Source organism: Lithobates pipiens, unplaced genomic scaffold, assembly GCF_037356315.1.
Source record: "Lithobates pipiens isolate NorthernLeopardFrog02 unplaced genomic scaffold, aLitPip1_a1.2 Scaffold_30, whole genome shotgun sequence".
In the NCBI taxonomy this organism is placed as follows: domain Eukaryota; kingdom Metazoa; phylum Chordata; class Amphibia; order Anura; family Ranidae; genus Lithobates; species Lithobates pipiens.
The window spans coordinates 86619015-86638182 of NW_027507791.1; the positions used below are offsets into that span (position 1 = coordinate 86619015).

The window sequence follows — 19168 nt, forward strand, 5'->3', positions numbered from 1 at the left end:
CGTGCATGCGCAGTGGGTGCCCGGCTGTGAAGCCACAGTCGGGTGCCCACAGTAAGAATGCCGGCGCCGCGAGCGGAGCGGGGAACGAGGAGGGGCTTCGTTCCACTGCATCGCTGGACCCTGGGACAGGTAAGTGTCCGATTATTAAAAGTAAGCAGCTGCAGTATTTGTAGCTGCTGACTTTTATTTTTATTTTTTTATTTTTATTTTTAGGGGGCACGCCACTTTAATAGCATGGAATGACTTGGTTTTTTTACAAATACAATATAAATAATGAGGGGAGAATTTAGTTGCACTGTACATTGTAAATGCTTCTCCTGTTAACGTGTACAAACATGAGAAGTACAGGAGATACCAGGTCACATTCGACCTACAGTGAGGGAAAAAAATGATTTGATCCCCTGCTGATTTTGTACGTTTGCCCACTGACAAAGAAATGAGCAGTCTATAATTATAATGGTAGGTTTATTTTAACAGTGAGACAGAAAAAAACATTTCAAAAAAGTTATAAATTGATTTGAATTTTAATGAGTGAAATAAGTATTTGATCCCTTATCAAACAGCAAGATTTCGGTCTCCCAGGTGTCTTCTCTATAGTTAACGAGCTGAGATTAGAAGCACTCTCTTAACCACTTCAATACTTTAGGACATCATATGACATCCTTGGCATTGAGTGGGGATATCTGAATGATGCATGCAGCTAAAGGCATCATTCAGATATAACTTTTTCAAGCTGGCGATTCTGTCCACTATAAGACTAATCATATCGGCAGTTCTGCCGCTTGATCATTCTTATAGGCGACGAGAGGGGACTTCCCAATGCTTCTCCGGGCTCTCCCGTACCATTGGGGGGGGCCCAGAGAAAGAATCAGCCGGCGACAGATGACGATGATAGAGATTTCCGGTGACCAGATGGTCACCAGTCATTTCTATGACCATCAGTGGTCCGAGCGGACGAGTAAACAAAGCCACGAACAGTAAATTTTTTTTTCTCGATCTCATGCTTTCCAGCCTGGAGGAGAGATGTGGGGTCTTATTGACCCCACATCTCTCCATAAAGAGGACCTGTCACAATAGATTCCTATTACAAGGGATGTTTACATTCATTGTAATAAGAATAAAAATCCAAAAAAAAAGTGCAAAAATAAAAAAAATTAAGTAAAATAATAAAGAAAAAAAAACAAAAAGAAAAAAAAAACACCCCTGTCACCAGTAGCTCGCGTTTAGAATGCAAGCCCCGCCCACATATGTAAATGCTGTTCAAACCACACATGTGAGGTATCACCGCATGCGTTAGAGTGTGCAACAATTCTTGCACTAGACCTCTCCTCTAACTATAAACTTTTAACCTGTAAAAGATTTCAAAGCGTTGCCTATGGAGATTTTTAAGTACCGAAGTTTGGCGCCATTCCATTAGTGTGCGCAATTTTCAAGTGTGACATGTTAGGTATCTATTTACTTGGCGTAACATCATCTTTCACATTAAACAAAAAAAAATAAGCTAACTTTACTGCTTTGTTAATTTTTTAATTCATGAAACTTTTTCCCCCAAAAAAGGTGTTTGAAAAATTATTGCGCGAATACCGTGCAAGATAAAAAGTTGCAATAACTGCAATTTTATTCCCTAGGGCAGTGATGGCGAACCTTGGCACTCCAGATGTTTTGGAAGTACATTTCCCATGATGCTCATGCACTCTGCAGTGTAGCCGAGCATCATGGGAAATGTAGTTCCAAAACACCTGGGGGGGGCCAAGGTTCACCATCACTGCCCTAGGGTGTCTGCTAAAAAAAATATATAATGTTTGGGGACTCTGAGTAATTTTCTAGCAATAAAATGATGATTTTTACATGTAGGAGAGAAGTGCCAGAATAGGCCCGGTATTGAAGTGGTTAAATGGAGTGCTCCTAATCTCAGTTTGTTACCTATATAAAAACAAAAAAAAAAAAAAAAAAAACAACAAAAAAAGACACTTGTCCATAGAAGCAATCAGATTCCAATCTCTCCACCATTGCCAAGACCTGTCCACGGATGTCAGGGACAAGATTATAGACCTACACAAGGCTGGATTGGGTTACAAGACCGTCACCAAGCAGCTTGGTGAGAGGGTGACAACAGTTTGGCATGATTATTTGCAAATGGAAAAAACACAATCGCTCTCGGTCTGGGGCTCCATGCATTATCTCCCCTCATGAAGTTTCAATGATCAGGAAACTGTGATGAATCAGCCCAGAACTACACAGGAGAATCTTGTCAATGATCTCAAGCCAGCTGGGACCATAGTCAGCAAGAAAACAATTGGTAACACACTATGCCGTGAAGGACTGAAATCCTACAGCATCCACAAGGTTTCCCTGTTCAAGAAAGCCTATGTACAGGCCCATCTGAAGTTTGCTAATGAACATCTGAATGATTCAGAGGAGAACTGGGTGAAAGTGTTCTGGTCAGATGAGACCAAAATCAAGCTCTTTCGCATCAGCTCAACTTGCCATGTTTGCAGGAGGAGGAGGAGGAATGCTGCCCACGACCCAAAGAACCCCATCCCCCTCGTCAAAGATGGAGGGGGCACATTATGCTTTGGGGGCGTTTTTTTGCTTTGGTTGCTACATCCCCACGCCCTGCACATGGGAACACTGCTTGACTTGTCAATATATCCATGGGCTGCATTGCCTAGCCCTCTGTCAAGTTTATTCCGTGGGAAAGGTTCCTCTGAAAATTTGAGCCTATTGAGGCTATTGCCTATTTTTAGCAAAGCCCTCTGTTTATGACAATAGAGGTATCTACAGATTTGAGTAACCTGTTCCCTTTCTACACAGAATAATGGGAAGGTTGGATTTAAGGGAAGCAGTCGTGGCCATATACCAGCTTGGGAAAGAGCCACACAAACCAGCAACAGGTATTTGCATGTAATGGTCCCACTGCATCAATTTTTGATTTATTATCCCATAAATATCAACTTGCCACCTAATTATTGCTCTTCACCCCTGAGGAAAGTTTCTGTGACATCAGCAACTAGAAACGCTTCGGATGTGGGTTTAATCAGCTTAGAGTATGGTTAACATTCATTGGTTGGCTTTTTTTATGCAATCATGTGTACATATAATTTTGTAATACCATAGGGACACTGTTTGTTTAGTAGTCCCTCTGGTTTAAGGGTATTTAGGTGTATTTATGTAATTATGTCTTGTATTTGTTAATAAAGTATTTTTTATGGTTTCTATTGGTGTGTGGTGTTGGTGGTCATTTATAATCCCACTCATATAGGGGGACTTTCTTGTTTAAGAATTATTAGGGATGAGACCACCACACAAGAGTCTTTTGATCCACTGAGAGCCCCCTTCCTTTATTGTTTTTTGCTAAGGGGACAGGACAAATTCACCGCATCAAAAGGGACGATGGAAGGGGGCCACCATGTACCATCAAATCCTGGGTGAGAATCTTCTTCCCTCAGCCAGGGCATTGAAAATGGGTCGTGGACGGGTATACCAGCGTGACAATGACCCAAAACACACAGCCAAGGCAAGGAGAGGCTCCAGAAGAAGCAAATTTAGGTCCTGGAGTAGCCTAGCCAGTCTCCAGACATTAATCCCATAGAAAATATGAGGAGTGAGCTGAAGGTTCGAGTTAGCAAGCGCCAGCCTCAAATCCTAATGACTTGGAGAGGATCTGCAAAGAGGAGTGGGACAAAAACTCTCCGGAGATGTGTGCAAAGCTGGTGGCCAACTACAAGAAACGCCTGATCTCCGATTGCCAACAAGGGTTTTTACACCAAGTACCAAGTCATGTTTTGCAAGGAGGTCACATACTTATTTCACTCGTTAAAATGCAAATCAATTTATAAACACTTTTTAAAAATGCGTTTTCTGGATTTTTTTGTAATTATTCTGTCTCCCACTGTTAAAATAAACCTACCATTAAAATTATAGACTGATCATTTCCTTGTCAGTGGGCAAAAATAGAAAATCAGCAGGAGATCGAACACTTCCCCCCCGCCCCCCCCTCACTGTGCCAACATAGAAGCATGGTATTAATAACTTGGACAAATTAAAAATTGTTAAAATGTTTACCATCTTCCTTTGATTGCGTGAAGACTTTAGAACACACGGACTATCAGTGAATACAAAGTATCAGAGGTGAAAAAAAAACAAAAAAAAAAAAAAAACATTGACTACATCAATGATAAGTGAGACTGAATTACAGCTAAGGGTGGAAAGAGCCTTTACCTTCTTAATTATTCCAAAGAAGTTGTACGGTCTTTTGGGTCCTGGAGTGAGAGTGGCATCTACACAGATAAAGGAGTAATTCCCAAATGGAGTTTGGTGAATATAATGAAAGGAACCTTCTTTTTGCCATCCTGAGTATTTCCTGGAAAAAGAAGTTTAAACATTTTATTAGCTGGAAATTCATTAACCTTCTCTGCTACTGAGCCCCTAACATACCTCTCCTATATTCTCCAACATCTAAAGTAAACCTGACTTGGCATAAAAAGGTAATAGTGCTACATTGCATGCACCTTGCAGTACTTGCAAGTACTCATGAAAAGTTCTCTGATCGAATCCCTGTCCCTACGAGTTCCTTGAATCCTAGGGCAAATCTAAACATAAAACCTTGTCTTCTCTCTAAAATAAGATTAAGCCTCATCCCTCCTTGTAAAGTCTTGTGGCTTAAAAGTAGATGTAAACCCTCTCCTATACCCATTGAAGTGAACATCCTCAGATGATACACAGAAATTAAACAAATCTCCCTACATAAGTTTTACATGTATATCTGGCGTACTTCCCCTTCTATATTCTATAGAAAGTGCACATAGATTTATAAATCTTTCTTCACGTTTCAGCAGTGGGAGGGCAGTCTGGGCATACACGGTGTGTGAGCTGATTGGAGCAAAGGCACCCCCACCCCTCCACACAGGCAGAGGAATGAAGGAACTTGCAGAGCTTAACTGTGAATAGGCAAGCTCTCTGCAAATCTATTTATAGCACCCTTCCCAACAAAAATTTCTAGCCGATTTTATCTCAAGTGTCAGAACTTGTCAGAAGTTATCATGCTGATAACAGAGGAATGGAGAAGCAGAAAGACCTGGGACTTAGGGCTTTGGAAAGAAATAAGTAAACACTACAGATAGATGTGCCCAGGTCAGATTTCTTGAATGGGGTTAACATCCACTTTAGATTTAACAATCCTAGAATCCAAGAGGCTCCACAGGCACCGACTTGCAATTCATATAGGCACTTGTAGATTCCATATGATTTTTACCTTGGGTAATTTCTTTTTAACTTTCCATACTGATCAGCAGACTGTTGTGAAAAAAGCACTGGAGCAACTGGATTGTCCAATACAGTAGTACCTTGGATTCCGAGCATAATTTGTTTCTGAAGCATGCCTGTAATCCAAAGCCTCCTATATCAAAGCGAGTTTCCCCATAGGAATCAATGGAAACTCAGATAATTTGTTCCAGTGTCACTGCTAGTGTATGCAGTAGCACATTTGTGGCCTGAGATGAGGGGGCGCCGGAGACACTCAGAAATGCTTGGAGACACTGGGGAATGGAGTGTTTGAGTGTATGGGCATCACTGGCACCTCTGGCCCCCGCACCTCAGGCCACATGCAGTACTGCACCCCCCAGAGGCTTGAATCATGACGCAAGACAACGCTCGTAAACCGAGTCAGAATATATAAAAAACAGCTCGTATTTCAAAACACTCGTAAACCGCGTTACTCGCAATCCAAGGTTTTACTGTACTACATTAATCCTCTATATAGTATTAAAGGAAGTCTAGCATTATAGAAATATAGGGGTTCTCATTTCTGATTTCCTAATAATACCGTTTGCCTGCCTGTCATACTGACTCTCTGATTTCAACTACCTCTAAAGGCACTTTCAATCTGTGCAGCGCCGGGGGGGGGGGGGGGGGGGGGCGCTTTTAACCCCCACTAGTGACAGAAAAAGAGGTTAAAAAAGCACCCGCAATGCGCCGATACAGCAGACCTGCCCATTAATTTCAACGGGCAGGGGCACTGAAGTGTATACACTGCTCCTAAAGCGCCTCAAAGAAGCTGCTTGCAGGACTTTGAGAATCCTGCCAGCACACTGCTCCAATGTGAAAGCCCTCAGGCTTTCACATTGGAGTAAGAGGAGAGGTGCTATTTTTAGCACTATAGCGCCTGTAAAGCTCCTCCGTGTAAAAGTAGCCCAAGCATACAGATCAGGTCAGATTTTACTTAACCGCTTTGCGCCCGCCCTTATACCCGAAATACGGCTGCAGAGCGGACGCTAACTGCCGGGAGGCCGTTCCTGAACGGCCTCCTGTTTACTTCCGCAATGCGCGCGCGCATCGGGGAAGTTCTGTGCTGGCCGTGTCCCTCGGACACAGCCAGTCACAGATCGCTGTAAACGGCCAATCACAGCGGCCGTTTACAGCGCGATCGGTGTGTCCAATGTGAGATGATCTCATATGTAAACATATGACATCATCTCTCAGCGCCGCTCTCCCTCATCACGCAGATAGCGTGTGAGAAAGGAGAGATCAACGGCTGCAGCGGCCGTAAATTAAAGGGAAAAAAAAGTGCCATCTGTCAGTGTCACGTGCCATCTGTTGTCAGTGTCACGTGTCATGCCACTTAGTGCCATCTGTTATCAGTGTCACGCGTCATCGGTACCACGTATTAGTGCCATCTGTCATCAGTGCCACGTATTAGTTCCATCTGTCATCAGTGCCATGTATTAGTGCCACCTGTCATCAGGGCCTTCAAAAGTGTAATAGGTAGTCAACAAGTTAGATGTGTAATTTATGCGCCTAGAACACGCGACGGCGCTCCCTGCATGTTGGGCCTCTCTATGTGGCCAGGATGTGAAAAAGTCCCACACATGTGGTATGGTAATACTCAGGAAGAGTAGCAGAATTTTTTTTGGGGGTGTCATTTGTGGTATACACATGCCACGTGAGAGAAATAACCTATTACAATGACAATTTTGTGGGGAAAAAATAAAAATAAAAAAAATCTTAATTTTGCAAAGAATTGTGGGAAAAAATTACAACATCAAAAAGCTCACCATGCCTCTTACTAAATACCTTGGAATCTCTACTTTCCAAAAAGAGGTCATTTGGGGGGTATTTGTACTTTCCTGACTTGTTTGGGTCGCAAGAAGTGAGATCGGCCACCAGTACATCAGATGTGATCAATTTTGTGCGATTCGCACCACGGCTTGTAGACTCTCTAACTTATTCAAAGACCAAGTAATATCCACTAATTTGGGTTATTTTTACCAAAGATATGTAGCAGTATAAATTGTGGCCAAAATGTATGATGAAAAATTTATAATTTGCATAATTTTGTCACAGAAACAAAGGAATATGCATTTTTTTTCAAAATTTTCCGTCTTTTTCCACTATAGCGCAAAAAATAAAAACCCCAGAGGTGATCAAATACCACCAAAAGAAAGCTCTAGTTATGGGAAAAAAAAGGACAAAAAATTCATTTGGGTACAGTGTTGCATGACTGAGTAATTGTCATTCAAAGTGTGAGAGCACCGAAAGCTGAAAATTGGTCTGGGCAGGAAGGGTGTTTAAGTGCCCAGTAAGCAAGTGGTTAAATAGCATTTAGTCAGAGACTCAAAGCACTTAAAGTAAACCCCCCTATCGTTTTCAGCCAAGAAAGCTGCCATCTTTGCCTCGGTTTAATCTACAACTGCCATGATGCTGCACATGTGATCAGTTATGACACCAGCCATTGGATGGTTTGACAGTTTGATTGAGAGAACCAGCAATGGGAGTGTTACATTTCCAGCACATGCCGGAAATTAAACTGTTTTATGGATCTGCTTTAAAGTGGTTGTAAACCCTTACAACACACTTTGACCTACAGGTAAGCCTAGATTAAGGCTTACCTGTAGGTCCAAGAAATATCTCCTAAACCTACACGGTTTAGAAGATATTTGCCGAAAGACAGGCACCGCCGTCTACGGCGCATGCGCCATAAACAGCGGCGCGCAGGCGCACTAAGCGTGGCACCGTCAACGACGAAGATGCCGCGCGTGTCGGCTCCCGTGCGCATGCGCGGGAGTGACATCATTGCGGCTTCGCCGAATGACAGTGGCGAGCAGCGAGACCCCACCGAGAAGATGGATGCACCGGACTACAGGGGACAGCGGTGACTTCGATGGCTCCTGTGTCAGGTAAGTGACACATAATGGACTACTATGTGATGCATAGTAGTCCATTATGCTTTGCCTTTGCAGGGAATGAAAGAGGAAGTAAACTCATCAGGGTTTAAGCTCCCCTGTGATGTCAGCAGACAGTAAGCTTTAGCCCATTGTCGGTTGAAAACGGGCCACAGGAACAAAGAGCAAAAAGGAAGCCAAACAACAGTTAGGAATCCTGATCTACATGTTTACTTCAGATTAATAAATTAAAAGAATTGAAGCCACTAGTACAGCATGTCAGTCATGGTGTTGTTGCTTTACCCTCTGTTTGTCCTGTTCACGGTCATCACTGACAGTGATCACTGAAAGAAAATCCCAAATGTTGTGTTAACAGAGAGAATATAGTGGAAATCTTAGTTACATAGTTAGGTTGAAAAAAGACAAGTCCATCTAGTTCAAACATAAAAAAAAAAAAATTATAATATATATAACAATCCCATATACCGATAGTTGATCCAGAAGAAGGTAAAAAAACCCAGCAAAGCATGATCCCAGATCCTTCACCACTACGGATCCCCCCAGTTGTATACCCCCTAGTATGCGTGATGCATGCATATTCTTAGCCCCTCAAGTGCACAACTGGACATTTATCAACATTAAACCTCATCTGCCACAATTAGACAGTGCACTGAGGTTGGCTTGTAAATTGGAGACATCCTGCATGGAGGTTATTCCACTGCATAGTTTGGTGTAACCTACAAAGACTGAAATGGTAATTTTAATCCCAGACCCTATATAACTTATAAAGATATTAAAAAGTATGGGTCCCAACACTGAACCTTGGGGTACATCACTGATAACTTTAAATCATATAGAGTAAGAATCATTAACCACTACTCTCTGAATTCTTTTAGACAGTTTTCTATCCATTTACAAATGGATATTTCCAGGCCTGTAGATTTTACCTTACACATTAGCCGTGTGTGGGAAACTGCGTCAAACGCTTTTGCAAAATCCAAGTATACCACGTCCACAGCCACCCCTCTGTCCAAGGTTTTACTTAACTCCTCATAAAAAGAAAATCAGATTTGTTTGAAAACTTCTGTCTTTCATGAATCCATGCTGTCTGTTGCTTAATATATTTTTTTTCCATTAAGAACTCATCCATGTGGTCTTTTATTAAACTCTCCAGTATCTTCCCGAATATAGACGGTAAACAGGTCTATAGTTACTTGGTAAAGACTTTTTGAATACTGGCACCACATTGGCCCTACGCCAATCCAGTGATACCATTCCCATCATTAATGAGCCCCTAAAAATTTGAAACAATGGCTTTGAAAAGAGCTCAATTCTTTTAGGATCCGTGAATGGATACCATCTGGTCCAGGTGCTTTATCAACCTTTAGTCTGTCTAAATATTTCGTGACCATATCACTTTTGAGCCATTGTGGCTGTGTCAATACCATCCCCATTATGGACTTGCGCTCCCCCATGCTCCTTTGTATACACAAACCTGAAGAATGTATTTAATACATTTGCCTTCTCTTTGTCCCCAGTCACCCACTCTAGATTATTTTGAAAAGGGCCTATATGCTCAGACCTGACTTTTTTTACTATTAAATATATTTGGGGAATTTTTTTAGGGTTTGTCTGTCCTTCGTATTGAATTTTTGCATCACTGATTTCCTTTTTACATATTCTGTTATATTCCTTTTAACATTTAAACGACAATAGTATATATATATATATATATATATATATATATATATATATATATATATATATATATATATATATATATATATATATATATATATATATATTTTTTTTTTTTTTTTTAAAGCTCTTTTCTAACTTTGGCCATGAGCCAAAGTGAAGTTTTATTTTTTTTAAACTTTTTGCCCATGGGAATATACTTTGCAGTGAGTTCAAAAAGTCTTTTTGAAGAATTCCCATTTCTGTTCTGTGTCTATCGATGCCAAATATTCTCTCCCAGTCCAGATTCTGGAGAGCAGCCCTCATCCTTGGTAAATTTACTCTCTTAAAGCCAAGCGTTTTTATGTCACGTATGTGTTTTTTGCTTACATCTAACATCAAATGAAATCATGTTATGGTCACTGCTACCCAGATGTTCCTTTATATGAACATTAGCAATAAGCTCTGCATGGTTTGAGATTACCAGGTCTAACAGAGCATCATTCCTAATTGGGACCTCAAACTGGAGCATAAAATTGTCCTGTAATAGGTTTATACATTTTTGCCCTTTAACCGCTTGCCGCCCAAACATTTATGTCAGGAGAATGGCATGGATAGGCAAATGGGCATACAGGTACATCTCTTTAAATTTGCCGCTGTGCACCATTCTGCCACAGGCTCCATGAGTGTGATCACAAGCATGATGTAAACAAGCATTTCTCCGTTCTGCCTAGTGACACTGATCACCGCTCCCAATCACAGGGAGCAGTGGTCAGTGTCATGTCACACATAGCCGCCCCCCCCCCCCACAGTTAAAATCACTCTCTAGGACACACTTAACCCCTGCAGCGCCCCCCTAGTGGTTAACCCCTTCACTGCCAGTCACATTTACACAGTAATCAGTGCAATTTTAAATCGCACCGATTGCTGTATAAATGTGAATGGTCCCAAAACAGCACCAAAAGTGTCTGATGTGTCCGCCATAATGTTGCAGTCACAATAAAAATATATATTATCGCAGATCTCCGCCATTACTAATAAAAAAAAAAGGATTAATAAAAATGCCATAAAACGATCCCCTATTTTGTAGACGCTATAACTTTTGCGCAAACCAATCAATAAAATCTTATTGTGATTTTCTTTACCAAAAATACGTAGAAGAAAACATATCGGCCTAAACTGAGGGAAAAAAAAATTATATATTTTTTGGGGGATATTTACTATAGCAAAAAGTAAAAAAAATTGTGTTTTTTTCAACATTGACGCTATTTTTTTGTGTATAGCGCAAAAAATAAAAACCGCAGAGGTGATCAAATACCACCAAACGAAAGCTGTATTTGCGGGGAAAAAAAAACCCCAAAACACAACAGTTTTGTTTGGGAGCCACGTTGCACAACCACCCAATTGTCAGTTAAAGCGATGCAGTGACGAATCGCAAAAAGTGCTCTAGTCTTTGGTCAGCCAAATGGTTCAGGGCTGAAGTGGTTAACTGATCTAGCAGTGCCATTACTCCAGTCAATTTATGGGTAGTTAAAATTCCCCCATTATCATCACCGTCCCTAACCGTCCTAAACCTTGCAGCCCTTTCCATCTGTGCAAAGAGCTGAGTTTCCACCTCCTCATTAACATTGGGTGGTCTATAACATAGCCAGGAATATTAATTGCCCAGTAATGTGAGGAATGAAGCAAAGTTTCAGCAATATCGATTGTGCACCAGAGCTTCCAAACTCACCTATTTTTCTTGGCAGACTTCTGACATTGGTGAAAAAAACACTTTAATGCATTCTTACATTTTGCTCTGGTGTTTTGCATATCTTCCAATGGTGACACCAATTCTGATGACTCCGGTCACAACCAGGAATTCCCCCAGTTCCCGTTTTGGGTATGGGATAGGAACTGAAGGGAAATCTTGCCAATAGAACAAAAATGGCGAAATAAAAAAAAAAAAAAACTGACATAACCCTCCCTTATTCTATATATATATATATATATATATATATATATATATATATATATATATATATATATATATATATATATATATATATATATATATATATATATATATATATATATATAAAAAAAAGTTTTTTCTTTCGTATTCTTTAAAGCCCATCCATGTTTTCTGACACTTAAAAAAAAAGTTAATTTGGGCCAAGATGGCCCCCAACAAACTAATTTCTTTACTAATTGCTACTGCTGTCAAAGCTGTATAAACTGCATCAGCTACATACAGTATGGAGCGCTGTGTTCCAGTAGCAGTATAGAGACTTCCTGTCACATTTCCATAACAAAATCAATTTTTTCACACTAAGCATTTTATTATCAGTAAATGGAAGCCTTCCTCTGACTGAATGAGGTGGCAGATGACATCATGGTCTCCACCTTAGCCAATCAGAGGAAGCCTTGTACTCACAAACTGACACAAATTGAAGGCTTCCTGTGAATGTCCAAGAAACATTCAGGGCCCTGTTCACACTGGATAGTGCACGTTCCAAAAGCTCATTCATTTTTGGATTGAACTTCACCAAACCGCATTTGGGGCCCCCAAATGTGCTATGTTTGTGAGATGCATTCAGGGTAGCATTAACAGTTAATTGGACCTACGTGCATCTCACAAGGGCAGCACATTCCCCTGCGGTGCAGAAAACAGAATGATCCTTTACCTGAACAAGCCCTCAGACCAACTTGATTTTGTTCTGGCAGCAGCCTTTGTACTTTGTGGGGCCTTTGTACTGCTGCTGGAACAAAGTGCTACCTGCAGGCTATACAGGACCAGTAGCAGCAAGGTGAGCTGACATGCTAGCAGAACAATTTGTGACACTGCTGTGAACTTTGTAGATGCAACTCTGTGGAGCAATTCATCCTCAGAGGACAGTGAAGGCATATTTTAAAGCTTTTATTTTTTTATTACTTTACTTGCCTGTGCACAGATTCATCTTAAGGTAACCACTGAACCTACTCAATACGTGTTTGCTCCAAACATTATTTACATTCCTTTTATTTAAAATTCAAAAAAACAAACAAAAAAACCCCCAAAAAATAAATAAATACAAAACAAAAACACAACTGGTAGGTACTGTATAATGCTGTATTTATCCCACATACCCCAATGGTAACTTCACATTTCCAGGTTCTGTACCTGTAGTAGTTATTGGTGCTGCCCAGGTGTGCAATGTTAAATGAATCTGCATTATAGAAAGGAAAAAAGGATTCAGTCAACATGCTTATAAACTGATGTTATGTATCCTCTTTAGCGGTTTGTCAGAAATATTTACAACACAACTAAAAAATTCAAACGTAGTCTGATCAAGTTTTTTGTTTGCAGGGCATTCTACGGTTACTGAAAAAGTAAGCTCAACACCAAGTTCTGCACTTTGATAGCTTTCCTCTTTAAGCTATACAATCCACTTTTAGCAGTATGGGAAGAGGATATGTACAGTGGTGTGAAAAAGTGTTTGCCCCCTTCCTCATTTCCTGTTCCTTTGCATGTTTGTCACACTTAAGTGTTTCGGAACATCAAACCAATTTAAACAATAGTCAAGGACAACACAAGTAAACACAAAATGCAATTTGTAAATGAAGGTGTTTGTTATTAAAGGTGAAAAAAAATCCAAACCATCATGGCCCTGTGTGAAAAAGTGATTGCCCCCCTTGTTAAAACATACTATAACTGTGGTTGTCCACACCTGAGTTCAATTTCTCTAGCCACACCCAGGCCTGATTATTTCCACACCTGTTCACAATCAAGGCATCACTTAAATAGGAGCTGCTTGACACAGTAAGGTCCACCAGAAGATCCTTAAAAGCTACACATCATGCCGAGACCCAAAGAAATTCAGGAACAATTGAGAAAGAAAGTAATTGAGATCTATCAGTCTGGAAAGGGTTATAAAGCCATTTCCAAAGCTTTGGGAATCCAGCGAACCACAGTGAGAGCCATTATCCACAAATGGCGAAGACATGGAACAGTGGTGAACCTTCCCAGGAGTGGCCGGCCGCCCAAAATTACCCCAAGGGCGCAGCGACGACTCATCCAAGAGGTCACAAAAGACCCCACAACAACGTCCAAGGAACTGCAGGCCTCACTTGCCTCAGTTAAGGTCAGCGTTCATGCCTCCACCATCAGGAAAAGACTGGGCAAAAATGGCCTGCATGGCAGAGTTCCAAGGAGAAAACCACTGCTGAGCAAAAAGAACATCAAAGCTCGTCTCAATTTCTCCACAGCACATCTTGATGATCCCCAAGACTTTTGGGACAACATTCTGTGGACCGATGAGACAAAAGTGGAACTCTTTGGAAGGTGTGTGTCCAAGTATATCTGGCGTAGAAGGAACACTGCATTTCATAAAAAGAACATTATACCAACAGTAAAATATGGTGGTGGTAGTGTGATGGTCTGGGGCTGTTTTGCTGCTTCAGGACCTGGAAGACTTGCCGTGATAAAAGGAACTATGAATTCTTCTGTCTACCAAGAGATCCTGAAGGAGAATGTCCGACCATCTGTTCGTGTACTCAAGCTGAAACGAACTTGGGTTCTGCAGCAGGACAATGATCCTAAAACACACCAGCAAGTCCACCACCGAATGGCTGAAGAAAAACAAAATGAAGACTTTGGAGCAGCCTAGCCAAAGTCCTGACCTGAATCCTATTGAGATGTTGTGGTATGACCTTAAAAAGGCCGTTCATGCTCGAAAACCCTCTAATGTAACTGAATTAGGACAATTCTGCAAAGATGAGTGGGCCAAAATTCCTCCAGGACGCTGTAAAAGCCTCATTGCACGTTATCGCAAACGCTTGGTTGCAGTTGTTGCTGCTAAGGGTGGCCCAACCAGTTATTAGGTTTAGGGGGCAATCACTTTTTCACACAGGGCCATGATGGTTTGGATTTTTTTTCACCTTTAATAATAAACACCTTCATTTACAAATTGCATTTTGTGTTTACTTGTGTTGTCCTTGACTATTGTTTAAATTGGTTTGATGTTCCGAAACACTTAAGTGTGACAAACATGCAAAGGAACAGGAAATGAGGAAGGGGGCAAACACTTTTTCACACCACTGTATATACCCCAACTCATTCAAATGCAAATCAGATTTCAGTAGACAAGCAAGTCATGTCAAATCACAGCACAGTACTAAACCAACTTTTTCAATTAGCTTTGCACAACCTGCATTATTTATTTTTTATTTACAGTACTTTGAAAAACACTTATCCCTGAACATAATGCATAAAGAAAATATCCATCACAGACTGACCCCCCCCCCACCCCATCACAGATTGGCACCCCATCAAAGACCCATGTCCTGCACAGCACTCTCCCCTCCCCACACAAGACGGAAAGCACGGCAGCCCTGGACAACAGGGAGGGACTTTTCACGTTAAAGGTGAGTGATTGATTGCTGGGACCGCCCAGCTGCATAGCAACCAATCAACCGCTTCTTAATTTAAAAAGTCCCGCCTTTGGTCCAGAGCAGCCGTGCTTCACATCTTGTGTGAATAAGACAGGCAGTGTGGGGAGGGGGCAGTGCAGAGATATTATCAAATGGACAGACCCATGCACGCCTGCCATGCTGCAAACATAGCAGCGGCAGGTAGGTAAGCCAGCCGGCAGCAAGGAGGGAACACACAGGCAACTATTTGGCGGGTCTGTGGTCCGGGTAAGATGCCTACTGTGAGATCTTCAGTGGCAGAAATTCTGGATTCTGATTCAGTCAGCCTACCTCTGATCTTGTCCAGGTCATTTCTAATGAGGTTACATTCTTCGGCCAGGTGGTCTATTCTCACCAGCATAGAGGTCTTGCTTTGTTCAATGGCAGCCAGGATCACTGCAGTGCTGTCCTGAGATGGTGGGGCAGAGGGGGGTCACACTCGGAGAGGCTTCAGACTCCATGGCTAATTCAGTCAGCAGGACTTGCAGCCTCCCTATAAGAGAAGGGTCAGATTGTGTAGCCGGCGCAGGGGCCGGATGGCCTGGTGCTGATGCGTTTTTGGGACGGTGCTTAGGGCCCATGAATCTGGGGGCCAGTGGTTGGCAGTGCAGAGCAGAGGAATAGTCAGTCACAGGATATTGGGCCCCCCACAACCACACAGACAGTCAGTCAAATAGAAATATGTGTGCCACAGGAGCACTCACCAGGGTATTGATGCAGCACTGGCCTCAGGGCTCCAGTCTCGTCAGAGGGCAGCTTTCAGGCCCAGAGCAGTGGCCAGGAGAATACCTGAGGTAAGTCACACTTATCCAGTCCTGGAAGTTCACAGCCCAGCAGTGGGAGAATTAATAACCAGCTGTCCCCGGTGAATGTACAGATGGTGGCCACTAGAAGTGTCAGCTGAGGGCACTATGCAGGGGAGGGCCAGGAAGCCAGAGCGAAGGCAGGGCAGGGGGGCGATTGAGATGCCGAGCACCAGGCCTTCCCTGTCAGCCTGCACCTGTAGTCTCCACAGGCTGCTCGAGGCTTTTTTTTGTCAGGATGGTGGAGGTAGGATGGGGGTGTGCGAGCACAGCGGTGTCCCCACACCTGGTGGCAAATCAGGCCGGCCGCGCCGCTCCCCCGCCGGCCGGAGATGTAGGAAAGTCCGGTGGGCTGGAGGCTTCACCAGGCCGCACTAGGCCGGACTAGGCCGCGGCCGAAAGAAAAACGGCCCCCGTGGATCAGCAGGCTCCGCTAAACACACCGCCGGGTAGACCGAGTGGTGATGGGACCCCCTACCTCTCTTCCAGGCCAGTAACAGCTCCCTCGCCGGCTGCAGTGAAGAAAGATGGCGACGGCCGCCCTCGCCGTCACCAGACCTCCTGTGTAAATCTAAAACTGGTAACCTACAAAGGCTTTTAAAGCATCACCTATGGATAATTTAAAGTACCGTAGTTTGTCACCAATCCATGAGCGTGCAACATTTTACTCCATGACAGGATTGGTATCCATTTACTTGGTGCAACATCAGCTTTAATATTTTACCCCAAAACATTGGTATTATATTGTGTTTGTTCCACTAAAATTCATTAAGGTGCATTTTTTCCAAAAAATTGCATTTAAAAAACCCTGAACAAATACTGTGACATAAAAAAATGTCAACACCCACCATTTTATTCTCTAGGGTATTTGCTTAAAATATATACAATGTTTAGGGGGGTTTCAAGTAATTTTCTAGAAAAAAAAATAAAAAAAAATAAGCAGTTTTACATGTATGTGAGAAGTGTCAGAATTGACCCAGTATCGAAGTGATTAAAACTATAGCCCTGTGTACCTGCAGAAGTGAAATACTCATGTCCAAAGCAAGCATGAAATAGTCTCCTACCATGATTTCCACGAATGTCAATCCATTTTGTTTTCTCCAGTATCTGGGACTTCTTCAGAACAGATCTATAAATCTGCCATTCTTCCTCAAATTGGTCCGACCCCAATTTATCTTTGGTTTTGCCATCTGTTAGATCACCTTGTAACAAGTTCAGAGTCAGCAGTTATTACATTTCTAAAAACACATAAGCTTACAATCTACCCAAAACTTTTTTACAGTTGCTTTTTTGCAAAAGAACTCCAGGCACAGAAAGACCCGTTTTATCCACACCAAGTGTAAGGCCCCTTTCACACGGGATGGATATAATGATCCGCCCCATGATGATCCACTTGCTCAGCGGCGATCGTTCCGTTTATCCCCGCTGAGCCGGTGGATGACAAGGCAGTCCCTACACACTGTGCAGAGACCGCCCTGTCAGATCTCCGCTCTCCTCTATGGGGGAATCGAATCAACACTGACTGTCTGTCTGTGTTCATCCAATACGCTCTGCAGACGGATAGAAAAATAGGATTTTCCTCCGTCTGCAGAATCGGACCATAACAGAGACGGACGATATCGGGTGTCTGCGGATGTTCATTCGCAGTCACCCGCTATCCCATAAGTATGCATGTATGTCCGTATTTCATCCGAAAACGGATGGATGAAATACAGACATACGGTCCGCATGTGTGAAAGGGGCCTAACATTGTTAATTCACTCCATGAGGTGGGGCATGCTGGGAAACATAGTCCTGACAGCCATAGCAATGTCATACAAAAGGTGAAGTCCACAGAGAAAGAAAATATACTTTCAAATCATTGTGATGGTTACAGTGCATGACCAGAGCAGAACCCGAACTGCTATGAGAAAGGACGTTCTTTTAAACTTTTTTTGTTCTTTGTGATTAAATTTAGGATCGGCACAGGGTCATGTGTTCCGTTGGAATCTGGAATGTCACTTTAAAATATTGGTAAAATAATTGAAAAAACAATTGTTAATATTGAAAATGTGACTGATCATGCCAAAAAATAACGGTCTTTTATTTAAGAATAGCAATCACATGAAGCCATTATCACATACCGCTTCCCGATCGTCTCACGCAGATATACTGCGGCAGAAGCGCACGTACAGGCAGATTAACATACCTATACATGGCCCTTTAAGAGGCAGCTTGCAGGCACGACTTTCTGCCTAATGACACAGTTTTAATATATACATACAAAAACACACACACACAAAATAAGCAGGATTGCCAATTACATGTTCTCTCACCTGTTACTAGAACAAGGGCAGGCTGGATGATTGCAAGACTTTCAGTACAAAAAGATTCAAATTCTGACACCCTTTCAGTTTCCAGGAATTTACTAATGTGGATATCAGTCACCTGTACAACAGAAAATATAAATCTGGTCAATATACACTTAAAAGTATAACTAAAGGCAATACATTGTTTTAGTTTTTACTTCTAATTGTCCCCACTTTAGGGAGCTTCATCCTATTTGTTCTTTTTACGAGAAAGTTTAAGTGAAAGTAAGACCCCTTTCATACTGGGGCGTTTTTCAGGCGTTTTTCATGCGCTTTAGCATTAAAAAAAGCACCTGAAAGAAGCTGCAACTGCAATCCCAATGTAAAAGCCCGAGTGCTTTCACACAGAGGCGCTGCGCTGGCAGAGCGTCAAAAAAAGTCCTGCAAGCAGCTTCTTTGCAGCGCTTTTGGAGCGGTGAATACAACGCTCCTAAAACGCCCCTTCCCATTGAAATCAATAGGAAGCGCTTGTAAAATGCCCGAAAAACGCTATTGGCAGCAGCGTTTTGTGGGCGCTTTTAACCCTTTATTTGGCCACTAGCAGGGGTTAAAAGCGCCCCAATAACGCTCGAAAAACGCTGGTAAAGCGCTGCTAGTTTAAGCGGCGCTTTACGAGCGTTTGTCGGGCGCTGACATTTCACATTGGGACTGCAGATGAGGCTTCTTTCAAGCGCTTTACAGGCGCTTTTTTTAACGCTAAAGCGCTTGAAAAACGCCTAAAAAACGCCCCAGTGTGAAAGGGGTCTAAAAG

At 42.3% G+C, this 19168-nt stretch overlaps 1 protein-coding gene across 2 annotated transcripts in view; it reads right to left on the reverse strand.

Moving 5' to 3' along the window:
- The window catches only part of TMEM62 (transmembrane protein 62), a 78653-nt gene that overhangs the window by 51531 nt on the left and 7954 nt on the right, over nt 1–19168 (reverse strand). Inside the window, exons 2-5 of one of the 2 annotated variants that reach the window (XM_077464556.1) lie at nt 18385–18496; nt 17134–17271; nt 12979–13024; nt 4222–4363 (exon numbers count right to left, since the gene is read on the reverse strand). In XM_077464556.1, coding sequence (XP_077320682.1) covers nt 4222–4363; nt 12979–13024; nt 17134–17271; nt 18385–18496 — 438 coding nt within the window. Of the gene's footprint in view, nt 1–4221; nt 4364–12944; nt 13025–17133; nt 17274–18384; nt 18497–19168 lie in introns of those variants that run through there. The other variant, XM_077464557.1, reaches the window with a different exon arrangement.